Source organism: Pteronotus mesoamericanus, unplaced genomic scaffold, assembly GCF_021234165.1.
Source record: "Pteronotus mesoamericanus isolate MK-2021 breed Mesoamerican mustached bat unplaced genomic scaffold, CSHL_Meso_final scaffold_174, whole genome shotgun sequence".
In the NCBI taxonomy this organism is placed as follows: Eukaryota; Metazoa; Chordata; class Mammalia; order Chiroptera; family Mormoopidae; genus Pteronotus; species Pteronotus mesoamericanus.
In genome coordinates, this window is record NW_026555309.1 from 33,723,504 (window position 1) to 33,736,880 (window position 13,377).

Genomic DNA, 13,377 nt, shown 5'->3' on the forward strand with positions numbered 1-13,377 from the left:
ACACCTTAATAATTTTTTCATTCCATCATTTTGCAAAATATATGATAAATTATTTAGATAGAACTTAATTCATTCTAACCACACATATTACTAAGGATTATATTATAAAGATCACTTTTAACACTCTTCAATATTCAGAATTATTAAAATAAATTTTACTAAACAAATGACTTTATTTATTATTTTTTAAAATTAGGATTTGTCCATTGACAAAAATTTAAATGACATATGTCATGTTTGTTCTGACATATGTATATTGTAATATACATATGTTTTGTTCCTGTATATTAAAATATGGATTGAAATTTAATAGGTATTTTACTTTTCAAATAGACAAAAATAAGTATTTAACATTTTTGCATTTTGTACTTAAAAAAGCAACTATTCTATTCTAATGTTTTCTCTGTTTTGTTTATATTTAATAAACTACAGATAACATTTTGAAGGAGTTTTTTTAACCACTAAGTAATATGTGTAATGTGTTTAATTGTTGCAGTTTTTTTTGACACTGGTTTTTGAATTTCTAGAAATAAAGCAATGTAAGGCTGTAGCTGGATGAATACAATGTATGGATCAGTTGAAAATCAATCTAGAGAAAAATTTGCATAATTTTTCTAGAGGGAAAATTGCATAAATGGAAATTTGCATGAATTGGGTTTTTTTTAAACCAATTATAGGATACAATACCTCAGACAGTGTAATTCTTTCTGGAGTTATCTGATTAGGCCATTCATATTAAGCACTTTAGAAACAAATCATCTACTGATGGCTGATTTTAAAAATTTCATATGTGTGTGTTTTATTTTCTTTTTATTATAGATGCACGACAGCAAGAAACTACTGTGGGTGGAGGGACAAGCAGGCATTGCTTCTATGGACTTCAGCCTGATTCACGATATAAGATCAGTGTTTACACAAGGGTTCAGGAGACTGAGGGACCCAGTGTGAGCATCATGGAGAAAACACGTAAGTCAAGTGCCTTCCCTCCTGAGCCCCGTCTCCAAGAACAGTTCTTAGGCATCCTGTTTTGGTTCAAACACTCTATTCCATTTAGAAAAATATTAACGATTGCCGCCCACAAATATCTGTAATACAAATTTTGCTCCTCCTCTCCAGCCCCAGAATTCACTGCATGTGACCCACTGATGTCATCTGTATGGTTTTTTCCTTCCTTCATATGCTTCAGGAAACGATAAGGCCATCTGATGGCAAAGTGCTGGAAACAATGACCTATGTTGCGATCCAAATCCATAAGGAACATTTGTGGTATGTGGAGGGTGAAATGAAGTATAAGGACTGGGTCCTGACAATGAAACAATGGCATAGACCGTGGCCGTGTGGGCGGGCATGGGGCCAACGGGTTCCGACTTGCTGACCTTGGAGTTACTGCCTATTTAAGAGGCTCTTGTCTTTTTTCCAAGTTGGCTGCAGATCTGATGGCCTGAAGGGGAAGGGAAAGTATACAATTAAAACAAAGTCCTTTTTACATGTTCTAAAGAGCAAGGAGGGTGTCAGCTTCATGGAATGACTTTTAATCAAGGATTCCTGACCTAGAGGCCACAAGCATTAAAATGGTTTGAACTGCAGTGAATTCTGGGGGACATTTGTGTGCTTACCTCAGAATCTTGACTTAAATTCCGAATCCCTGAGCACTTGTGTCTGGAGAGTTGGTGGGCAATGGGCTTTCTTGAATGTCCCCTATCATCTTTCTGATATTTAAAAGGTTCTACTGTCTGTGTATCAGTATTCCAGTTGATCTGGGACATGCAGAAAGAAATCAATGTGTGACCTTCAGAAACAGAAAGGCAAAGTTTATTAAACCGAATCATCTAGTTTTTTCCTAATATAAAGACTTTATTTCATAACACTGAACTATTCAACATTTATATTATGCACGAATTTTTGAGGTATAAGTTACATACTATAAAATTCAGCCATTTTAAGTGTACCATTCAATGTTTTTTTAATACAAATAGTTGTACAGCCATGACTACAACCCAACTTTAAAACATTTTCACCAACCCAAAGGGATTTTTCATGTCTGTTCAGTACGTCTCCAGTCCCATCTTCAGCCCCAAGTAATTTGCTTTCTTTTCATATATATATGTATGTATGTGTGTGTGTATATATATATATATATATATATATATATATATATATATGCCTTTTCTAGACATTTTGTATAAATGGAACAATATAATATGTAATCTTTTGCACCAGTATCTTTCACTTAGCATAGGTTTTTGAGGTTTATTCATGTTGTAGAATGTAGTTGTAGTTTTACATTCTACAGTAGTTTGTTTCTTTTTATTGCAGATGAGAATTCTGTTTTATAGATAGAGGATCATATAATTTTAATGTTATCAGAGGCGTGGTAGTGCTCAAGATTTAACCAACAGGCTCAGTTGATGCCCTTTCTGCCATTGTGGCCTTAGGCAATTCAACATCTCTGAGCTTCTTTTTTGCTCATCAGTAAAATGACATACCCACTCCCTTAGCCACTGGTGGTGGAAAAGATCCAGCAAAAGAGAATGTTGAGCCGCATTTAGATTTGTCTTACCGAACAAGTTTTTTTAGTCATCCCTTGGAAGTCACAAAATGATGACCATGGGGTCAGGCATGTTTTTGTTGGGTCATATTTTTTTTTTCTAACTTTTGAAGTGTTTTGAAAATTCAAAAGCTCTGACATCACAGGGCACACATATCCTCGCGGTGCCAATCTGCTGGAACCGAGTAACTGCCGTCTCTTTTAGACAATGTCTGTGTTCTCAAGTTGCTACTGCTTAATGTTTGGACTAGTTCTTTGCTCACATTCATTACTTGCCTGACCTCTGACAACATTTGAAATTGGGGTCCCTGGCCTACTTCCCTTCCCCTAATCTTAACCCCATGACTGTGAACTACCAACCCAGGGTTAATTTGAATAGCTCTGTTTTATGTAAATGTTTTCCTTATGTTGGGGACATCTGTCTTTCAGCAGCTTCCATGTACTGGCTCATGCACTGGCTTTAGTTCAACCTTCTGAAGCCATGCAGATCAAGACTGTTCCTTTTCTATGTGACAGCCCCTCACATACTTGAAGACAGGGACCATCTGTATGCCACATAGAGAATGTAAACACATGTCACTAGTTTATTGTTCTCCCTACCCAAGGGATTCTTTGACCAGATGTTCTGCCCAAACATATTGATCTATCTGCCATAGCCTCCCATTGGTTTGTTACTTGATTTATTGACTGAACTTTAGATATACCTCAATTTTCCATTAACAAAGATGCATAAATCTTGCTTCCACAGATTTTAAAATAAATAGACCTGGCTTTAATAGCATTTTGGTGCTTTAAAGCAAGTTTTGCAATCCTAGTTTTAGTATTAAGATTTCTTATCTTTTTTCCTATTGTTGAAAGTTTTTAGCTTTAAAAGAAAAAAGTGGTGAATATTCATAATAATGCAACAGAGGTATAAAGTGCATTGTCAGCCTCCCTGTTTCTCCATCCTTTCTTTCCAGAAATACCCATTTGTATCAGCTTGATCTCCCTTAAGAAAGTCTACCTGATATATATACACATATATACACACATGTGTGTATGTATAGGTGCATATATGTATACACATATATAGACATATATTGATATAAATAGAAATATATCAATGTATATCTGATAGATGCATAAGATAAAATTTTTTTATATTTCACAAATAGAATTATACCATAATATTCTGTGACTTGTTTCGTTTCATATAATAATTAATGTCTAACATTTTTCCATATCAGTAATATAGTTACCTCATTCTTTTAAATGTTTAATCACTTTACTCAATTTTACTTTATTGGCTTTAGATTTGGAAAAGACCTTAACATTCATGCCTTCCAACCTTTCTGCAGTGAAGGAGTTGCCTTTCCAACATTCCCGGCAAGTCGCTGTTCTGCCCAAGCTCAAATCCTTCCAGCTTCTTGGTGCTCACTGTCTCCAGAGGCTAAACATCCCCAACTGCAAATGGCTATGATTAATTGAGGGTCTTTACCACATATTAAACTGGGCTAATATGAATTTTCTCAGTTTTTCTTAAATTATTAGTTTCAAATAAAAATGGAAAAGAATACATAAAAGATAATATTCACAATATTTGTCTAATGATGCCCTAACTTCCTGGTGATCTGCCACATGAAGTGATATGACAGTCACCACTCTGATGAACTATCCCCAGATCCTTTAACCAAACCACATCTCCACATACTATCACAAGGACACCTTCCACATATCCTGGTGGAGCTGATCTGTAGCCTCCTAGAGTCCTGCCATTGGGTCATGAGAACTGGAAGCTTTCCAGTTACAGGCTGAGCAGAGTAGAGAGTGAATCAGATGCCACTGAAGATCACATCCTGGGGATGCAGGATGAGAAGAGGGAAAGCACTATTGAAGAAAGATTGATGGTCAATCCTCACCAAGGCAGAATGGAAATGAAGTTGACTACGTGTGTGAAACAGCCAGAGACTAATGTGAAATCAGTTGGTGGAGTTCCCGCCTTAAATCAGCATTAGAACCACTTTGTAGTTGACAGTTTGATTGCATTGACTCTGACTGCGTAAACTGAACTGTGGCAAAGTGGCATTTCAAGACTTCCATTTAAGGCTGAAGGGATGGGCAGAGTCGGTTTTCACAGGCTGTGGTCGGTTTCTAGCAGTCGCTCCTTTCTCTGAGAAGAGAGCTGCCCCAGCCATCGCATGCCATTACTCCACGACCTCCCTCTCTCCGCCAAGCAGCAGAAGGCTAATGGATGTTTTCTCTCCTTTTCCCTTACAGAATCGCCCCCCACTCAGCCACCTACTTTTCCTCCAACCATTCCACCAGCAAAAGAAGGTAAAAAGTAATACCATAATGATGTGATTTTAGGTTTAAGATTTTGTTGGTTCTGTTTGTTCACTTAAAAACCAAGGTATTAATAAATGATATTTTCTCCTTAATACAAATACTTATCAAATCCTGATAGGGGACAGACTGGCAACAAGCAGTAAACAAGACATAGAGATCTAATGCACAATATAAACACTGACAACAACATTTATAATAATTATGTAATATAATAGAGGCACTAAATAACCCTATAGTAGCACTCATATTACAATAAATAAATGTATCAAATTAACATGTTCTATACCTTGAGTTTATACAATATCATATATCAAATATATTGAATTTTTTTAAATAGAAAAATGTCAATGTAATTACATATTCTGTACACACAGGGTAGATTTTCCAGAACTGCTTCATATTCATTTCATTGAAAATATCAGAGTAATAAATACTCATTAAGGAAGAGTTACATAATTTTGTGAGTTAGAATTTAGCTTATAATCCTGTAGACAGAGTCATAATTCCCTGGCTTACCTCTGAAATGCCTCTTCTATTGTTTCTTTCTATCTTCATCACAAGAGTTCCTCACCACCTCTTACCTGAGCTGTTAAGGTAACTTCCTAAAAAACTTCCAAACACAGTAGAGATTGCTTATGTTTTTTCATTCCATTAATAAACATTTACTAGCCCTACTATTCATTTCCAAACTCTTATGCCAGGCACTTGGAACACAGCAATAATGTATGGTTGCTGCTGTGTGCCTATTCTCAGTATTGCAAGGGAATAGGTGTTCGCTTAGACAGTGACCAGTCAAGGACATGAGTGTGAGAACGGACGTTATACTATGGCAGTCCAGAAATGAGAACAGTTAGTGCTGCTGCAGCTTACTTACTTGGAAAGGAGGAGGAGAAATTTGATCTACATTGTGAAGAATGAGTTTTACAGAAAAGTGAAAGGGAGCAGAGCACTCAGGGTCATGGAATAATCTCATAAGCACATAAAGTGTTTGGGGAACAATAAGCAGCATGTGGAAAAGAGTGAAGATAGAGTCACAAAGTGGTGTGTGCCAGAATAGGGAGTTGGAGCTTTATTCTCTAGGAAATGGAGTGCGATGAGATGTTTTATGAAGGGAGGCTGACCAGAGGAAACCTGTGTTTGAGAAAGATAACCGTGATACCCTGGAGAGGAGCGTTTGGGGCAGGAGAGGATAAAGGCAGGACATGTAGTGGGAAGCTTGTTTTGGGAGTGTTCTTTCTTTCATAATGCATTTTAAAGTGCTTCTTACGTATCAGGGATACAATGAAAATTAAGTTGTTCCTGTCTTAGAGCAGCTTAAAGTCAATGAGGTCAGATGCTGGAGAGTGTAAGGGTCAAGGAAGCAAAGAGGCAACGAGAAACTCTAATAAAGGCCAACATCCTTCCTAGCACACTGCGCAAAGCCTTCAAGGGTCTGCCTACTTGGCAAATGCATTTCCCAGACTATGTTAGGTAACAGCAACATTGTACAGCTCAGGGTTCCCCATACATGTCTTAGGTTGTCCCTCATCTTTTAACGCTAGTTGCTCTACCTGGAGTGCCATAATCTTTCCTCTTCTGTCTTTATATGTAGCCTTCTCTAGTCTTGATACCTATGATTCTTTTCAGTATTGGAACTGAAAGCAGATCCTGATTGACGAACTTACTATTTAAACATTTCTGATGTGCAGATATGACAAACTCTCTGAGGTCAGAATATTTTCATTGATAGCTGAATAGGGATATCATTCAGTAAACATTCATGAATGCTCATGGATGGTCTGTGAAACATCTGTGAGAGGAAGGATTGAGAGAGCAGAAACATGGCTCCTGAAGCTTTCCTCTGGATGGGTTTAGATGGTGGGGCCTTTGCACCTTGAAAGCATTATTCATCTTAGGCTTTATTTGTGCAGACTGTGTTTAATTAAAGGGCCTGTGCATTTTTATTATTAAAGTGATACTCATTATTTATTAAAGAAATGTTAATAAGTAGAAAAGAGTATATAGAGGAACATTAAAAACACAATTTCAGATCCCAGAGGTAATTTCTTCATGCACTTTGATATCTTTTCCTTGATTTATTAATATTTTACTTTGACCAAATATTCAAATAGACTTTGCTTTCATTTTGAAGGTGAAACCTAATCCAGATTTCAGCTTTCCTTGGAAACAGAGGACCAGGCTTTCCTTTTTAAGCTTATAATGAGCAAATCTTGTGTCCCTTTCAGTTTTAAATTCAAACCATAAATTTGTAAAATTTTGTGAATTACAGAACTCATGAGAGCAACCTCACCAGATCCTTATTGTTTCTGGAGTATTACCTCACTTAAGGATGGTTTATTTTAAATTACAAATAACTTTAGAGGAATAAAGTTGCACTTAATAAAATAAAAAAACAAATGAGGGTTTTTTTCCTAAAAAAAGGAAAAAGGCCTATTATCTCAAAGAATAGTTGGGTATAACTTGCCTAAGATTTGAAGATTCATATTCTTGAAGAGAAAATAGTTTCATCATAAAACAGAGTCAACAGAAGGGCATACATAGAATTTTTGAACTAGGCTGGAATTAAAGTTTGCATATGGCTTCAGCCCAAATGCATATCAAGTTGTAGATGTCATATGACTTCCTTGTGATGTTGAATCTTTCTGAAGTTACTCACTTGGCAAGCAGAGGATGGAGTGCACAGGGTGATAGCTTGGACATTTTTCTAATTGGTAGGCACTACAGAGTGCTTGCTGATTTTTCTCTCTGCAAGTCACTTTAGTTCCACTTCTTTCTATTCTCTCACTTCTATTCTTTTGGGCTGAGGTTGGTGAATTTTTTTCCTTTCAAATTCCATGTATTCAGTAGAAACTTCTGAGTCATGGATAGGAACCTTGAGTATGGAAGAAAACGATGGTCAGGAAACATAATAAGCAAGAGCTTGAAATATAAACCTTAAGGACTTATACCTTTTCTTTGGGAAAAAGTTTGAATTACCAGAAGAAAACCATCATCTGCTTTGTTGGTTTAATAGCAACTACATTTTTCCCCTTATCTCTGGTTCGAAATTTCTCCATGGTCTTCAGTATGTAAAACTGCCAAGGCAGACCTGGTGTTTATGGTAGATGGATCCTGGAGTATTGGAGATGAAAATTTCAACAAGATCACTGACTTTCTGTATAACACCGTTGGGGCCCTGAACAAGATCGGTGCAGATGGAACTCAAGTAAGGCTAACAGATCAATTATTAATTCATTATATGCTTTAAAAGTTATTTTAATGTGTTATTATGGCTAGTATTCAGGGGATCAGGATAAAGAACTATAATGATCTGTTCCAACCCTAAATGAGAGGATACACAAGTCTGCATTTGGAAGCAGTTTACCAGCACCAGATAGAGCTAAAGAAGATGTTAATTCTTAAAAGCTATTGAGTTCAGCACACTAAGACCGGTAACAATGATCATGTCAGTAGACTCTCCTTTTCTATATACTATGACAGAGAATCTCCTTTACGGATATATCCACTGTTTCCCATGTTCTCAAGGACATTAAAGTCTTGAAAGACAGAGATTGTGATCACACTAATATAGATCAATTAGAACATAAAACTAATTTATTCATTCAACAAATATTTATTGAAGATTTATTATGGCTAGACACAGTAGTGTCATAACGAATATGACTGACAATGTTCCTAATTTCATGGTGCTCATATTCTTAAAGGCATAGAGAGGAGGAGGCTGAGAGACAGATACAAATAGGCAAATAAATAAACTTGCAAGGTAGAGATGTGAGCTCTGAAGCAGGGTGATAGGATTTAAATTCACTGAGAGATACTTAAATTCTGTGTGTGTGTGTGTGTGTGTGTGTGTGTGTCTGTATGTGTACAAGAGGGGTATTTTAAATTTTGTGGTCAATGAAGTCCTCTATGAAGAGTGGCTTTTGAACTGAGATGTAAATAGTAACAGAGGGAATCTGAGAGTATAGTTTCCCGACAGGGAAATAGCAAGTGCAAAGGACCTCAGATGAGAATAAGATTTGAGGCTTCGAATGCTAAAACTTGTAGCTAGAATATAGTGGGTGAGCATGTGCGGTGCAGGAGAAGGAGTGGAAGAGGTAGGCAAAATCCAGATTGTCTTGAGTCTTATGGACCATCGAAGGAATTGGGTGTCATCATAACGGCAATGAAAGCCCATAGAAAGTATGGAGAGAAGAGAAAAGATGTGGCATGCTTTTTAAAAAGATGAGTGGCTATTTTGTGGAGTGTGAATATTAACAGGGGTAAGAGTGGAAACAGAGGGACCAGTTAAGACACTGCTCTCAAGGTACATCAGAACGACAAGGGAGATATATGCTTTGGAGGAAGAGCTGAGAAAATTTGGATACGAGGGGTACCATAAGGGCAGAATTAATAAAGCTGCTGAAGCATTTCCGGGGGTGGGGAGGGGAAGTGTGTTTTGAATAGAAGGATCCGAGGGGGTTTCCTAGAGATGGTGACATCTGCAGTAGACCTTGACAACCTGGTAGCGGCTGAAGGCTCACGTAATCAAAGAAGGCCATCCGAAGATGCTATGTGTACTGCCCCATCATAGCTCTGAAAAACAAACAAACCTGTAAATTAAAAATGGCTCCCAAGTTCCAAAGAAATGAAATCATAGGAAATGAAGCCAGGAAATTTTATATTGCAGTAGTTAAGAGCACAGATTTTGAAGTAGAAATGCTGGCTGCAATGGTTGGTCCTACCAGTGACTACTCTTGTGACCTGTGCAAGTTAGTTGACTTGTTTGCCTCTGTTTCATCACCTGTAAAATGGGGTAGGATACAATGATTACTTCATTGGTTTGCTCTGTAAAGAAGTCCTTGTGAAGAATCCAAATCTGATTCTCTGACCTTTGTCAAGTTACAAGGCCTACGCTGCCATTTTTTCCATCTGCCAAATGAAGTGACAAAGGCCCATAAGTGTTAGAGAGAGATTTGTAAAAAATAAAGTACTTTCTGAAAAGCATTCAGAAAAAAAAAAAAAAGCTGTTTAATGTCATTAGATTTAGTATGTAACTTGTGTGGAATTTTAAATCAAGGAAATTGTGGACTGGGTTAAATAGGACATTAAAATTCTAGATGACATTTTGGGTGTTCTCTGGCCCAGGGGAAGTCTACATAGATGTAAAAACCAATACACTTTCTCTCTCCAGGTTGCAATGGTTCAGTTTACTGATGATCCTAGAACAGAATTTAAGCTAAACACTTACAAAACCAAAGAGACTCTTCTTGATGCAATTAAACATGTTTCATACAAAGGAGGAAATACAAAAACAGGTGAGACAAAAGAAAGCCCAGTTAAGATCCAAAGTAATTAATTATTAGTAATTTCTGAAATTGCCTTTTTAAAATTATATTTATTAGGTTGACAAAGGTTAATAACATTATATAAATTTCTGGTGTACAACTTTATAATATGGCATTTGTATATCCCATTGTGTGCACACCACCCAAAGTCTAGCCTCCGTCTGTCGCCACGTATTTGACCCCCTTTACCCTCTTAGACCTCCACCCCATGGCCCCAACCCTTCCCCTCTGGTAACCATGATTCTGTTGTCTGTATCTATGAGTTTCTTTGTTCATTTGTTGCTTTTGCGTTTTATATCCCACATATAAGTAAAATCACATGGTTTTTGTCTTTTTTCATCTGATTTATTTTACTTAGTATAATATTCTCAAAATCTATCCATGTTGCCACACATGGCAATATTTCGTCTTTTTAGGACTGAATAGTATTCCATTGTATATTTGTGTATATATATCTTCATTATCTAATCATCCAAAATTACCTTTTTTTGAGGCATAGTAATATAGGTTTTGGGGGGAAAGATTTTTCACTGATTTAGGAACTTCATTCTTACCCTCCCCTCTCCAGCAAAATGAAAATAGGAGGGAATGAAATTGACCTGTTGTGTTCCTTCGTTTCAGGAAAAGCAATTAAGTATGTCCGAGACACCTTGTTTAATTCAGAGTCAGGTAACAGAAGAGGCATCCCCAAGGTCATTGTAGTTATAACTGATGGACGATCACAAGATGATGTGAACAAAATCTCCATGGAGATGCAATCAGAAGGTAGGTTTTACATAGATAAGCAACAGAGGCTACAAATAATGTGGTAGCATTGTTGTTTTCTGAATACACATTCATAAGCTGTATCTGTATGACTTAAATTATTTCTAAATCTTTCTTAATATCACTGGACAATGTGATTTTAAAAATAATTTCCAGGTTCCAAATCTATTATTTTGCTGTATTTTCTCTAATACTTTTACTACTTGCAGGATGCCCTATGTAAGATATGCTAGCAGTTAAGTACAATACTATGAAAAAAACCATTATAAAGGGCTAGGGAGGGAACCTAATCACAGAAACTCCTCAGCCTCATCGTCTGTCAAATGAAGATTCTCATAACACTGTTGTGAAGATTATATTATACAAGATATGCCTGGTAAATAGTAGTTTAATCTTAATTGGCCAAGCTTTGACCCATGACCCACGTCAGGCTGCTAAGTCTATTAACATCTCAGTTTCTACATCTGAAATAAAAACAGAGATAAAATTTCTCTGTTTCAACTACACTTCATCTTATACATTTAAAAACAGCTATTAAAAATATACAGATATGAAGATGTTACCCAAATGATAACTGCTTTGTCTCAAGTACTGAGTGGGGCATTGGTCTTCTTGAGTTTCTTTAAAATGGAAAATTTCTGTAGGAGATGATGCCATAGTTATCATCTAATGAAATATGTGCATGCAGAATTCTTATGAAGTGTAAAGAATGCATTACCCACCCCCACTAGCCCTCCTTTACAAACTTATGTTAAACATTTGGACATGTCTTGTATTGCAATATTTGTATTGTGTGCAATTTAAAGTACTCAGGAATCTGTTTCCGTTCTGCTGCAGGCTACAGCATTTTTGCAATTGGTGTGGCTGATGCAGATTACTCAGAGTTGGTTAGCATTGGCAGCAAGCCCAGTGCACGGCATGTCTTCTTTGTGGATGACTTTGACGCCTTCAAGAAAATTGAGGATGAGTTGATTACTTTTGTCTGTGAAACTGCATCAGCAAGTGAGTTCTTTGAAATGTGTGCTTATTCATGTTGCGTAAAGGCTGAAATACTTCATACCAGTAATCCAATGAGTCCCATCTTGATCTGAGGAAAGAATATTGTTTTGCAGAGCTGTGTGTTATGCAGACATTGTTTTATGTTTTTGAGCACTTGGAAGTAAACCTCTCCTCTCCCAGGTGTAGAGTTTTAGGTTGAGAAAACACCCCTAATCAGATGTGAGTGTTTAAATGCATCGCTGCTGAAACAGCTGTAGCAAATAGTTTTCAAAAGTATATTAAGACTGCTCATCAGGGTAACACATTAGAAGTGACACTTATTCCAACACATGCCCTTAAGTGACCTCCAAAGATTTTTCTTGGACCCAGGAGAGGAGAAGGAAGCTATGGCTCTTTGGTTTTAATAGAAAAAGTAAGAGCATTTCAATATTTAGGAATCCACAGAAGACCATAGCCACATCTGGTTTGGATTCCTTTCACAACTGACTTCCGGAAAGATTGTTAGCTTCCTGTTCTCAGGACAGGGAAAGAATACGTTTGGAAAATATCTAAATTAGCATTTTATATTGTTTGTTTTGTTTTCTTTTCCAGCCTGCCCACTGTTGTACAAGGATGGCATTGATCTTGCAGGTATGCGTTGTCAAAATTTTTCCAAATAGAAATATATTAAAGAACTTCCATTTGGGGTCCAGACTTTTTCCTTTAATTCTCTCTAGGCTAATTTTGAAATGTGAAACCCTAAAATGCCTGTTTATTCTTTTTTCTATATCTGTTTGGGTATTTTTTTAGGATTTAAGATGATGGAAATGTTTGGTTTGGTTGAAAAGGATTTTTCATCGGTGGAAGGGGTTTCTATGGAGCCTGGAACCTTCAATGTGTATCCTTGTTACCGACTTCATCAAGACGCTCTGGTTTCCCAGCCAACCAGGTATGTTTCCATTGCAAGATATTAAAATTGATTATGAAAAAATAAAACCAATCTTTTTTTATTATATCTCAATGTCAAAATGATGTCAATGTATGATATGCTGCAATAAGTCCCGGTAGGATTCTCTATAATATTTAGAGCAGATGATGTTTAGATTTCTTTGATTAAAAACATTAGACTCACATATAATGCTGGCTGAACTTTAATATCTGTTGATCTAAGAAAAATATATAAAGATAGTTGATACTTACATAGCACATATTCACAAATTTAGCCACAAAATTAATAACTATTATGGGGCTCCTACCAAATGTAAAGGGCTCTATTTATTGCTTGAGGGAAAATTTTAAAAGTATGTAATTGATCTACTTAATTGTTAGAGAGATGAGATGGTATAGCAGGTTGTGTTCCCCAGGACGCAGATCCAGAGGTGGAGATTAGTGTGCAGGAAAGTTAAGGGCATGCTCTTGTGAAAGGAGTCAGAC

General features: G+C 36.6%; 1 protein-coding gene across 2 annotated transcripts in view; it reads left to right on the top strand.

The window, feature by feature from the left end:
• COL14A1 (collagen type XIV alpha 1 chain) overlaps window positions 1-13,377 on the top strand; it is a 191,287-nt gene that overhangs the window by 104,229 nt on the left and 73,681 nt on the right. For both annotated transcript variants that reach the window (XM_054590440.1, XM_054590439.1), the window contains 8 exons: window positions 820-966; window positions 4,805-4,861; window positions 7,939-8,078; window positions 10,047-10,170; window positions 10,822-10,965; window positions 11,803-11,967; window positions 12,556-12,594; window positions 12,754-12,892. In XM_054590440.1, coding sequence (XP_054446415.1) covers window positions 820-966; window positions 4,805-4,861; window positions 7,939-8,078; window positions 10,047-10,170; window positions 10,822-10,965; window positions 11,803-11,967; window positions 12,556-12,594; window positions 12,754-12,892 — 955 coding nt within the window. The remainder of the gene's footprint in view (window positions 1-819; window positions 967-4,804; window positions 4,862-7,938; window positions 8,079-10,046; window positions 10,171-10,821; window positions 10,966-11,802; window positions 11,968-12,555; window positions 12,595-12,753; window positions 12,893-13,377) is intronic.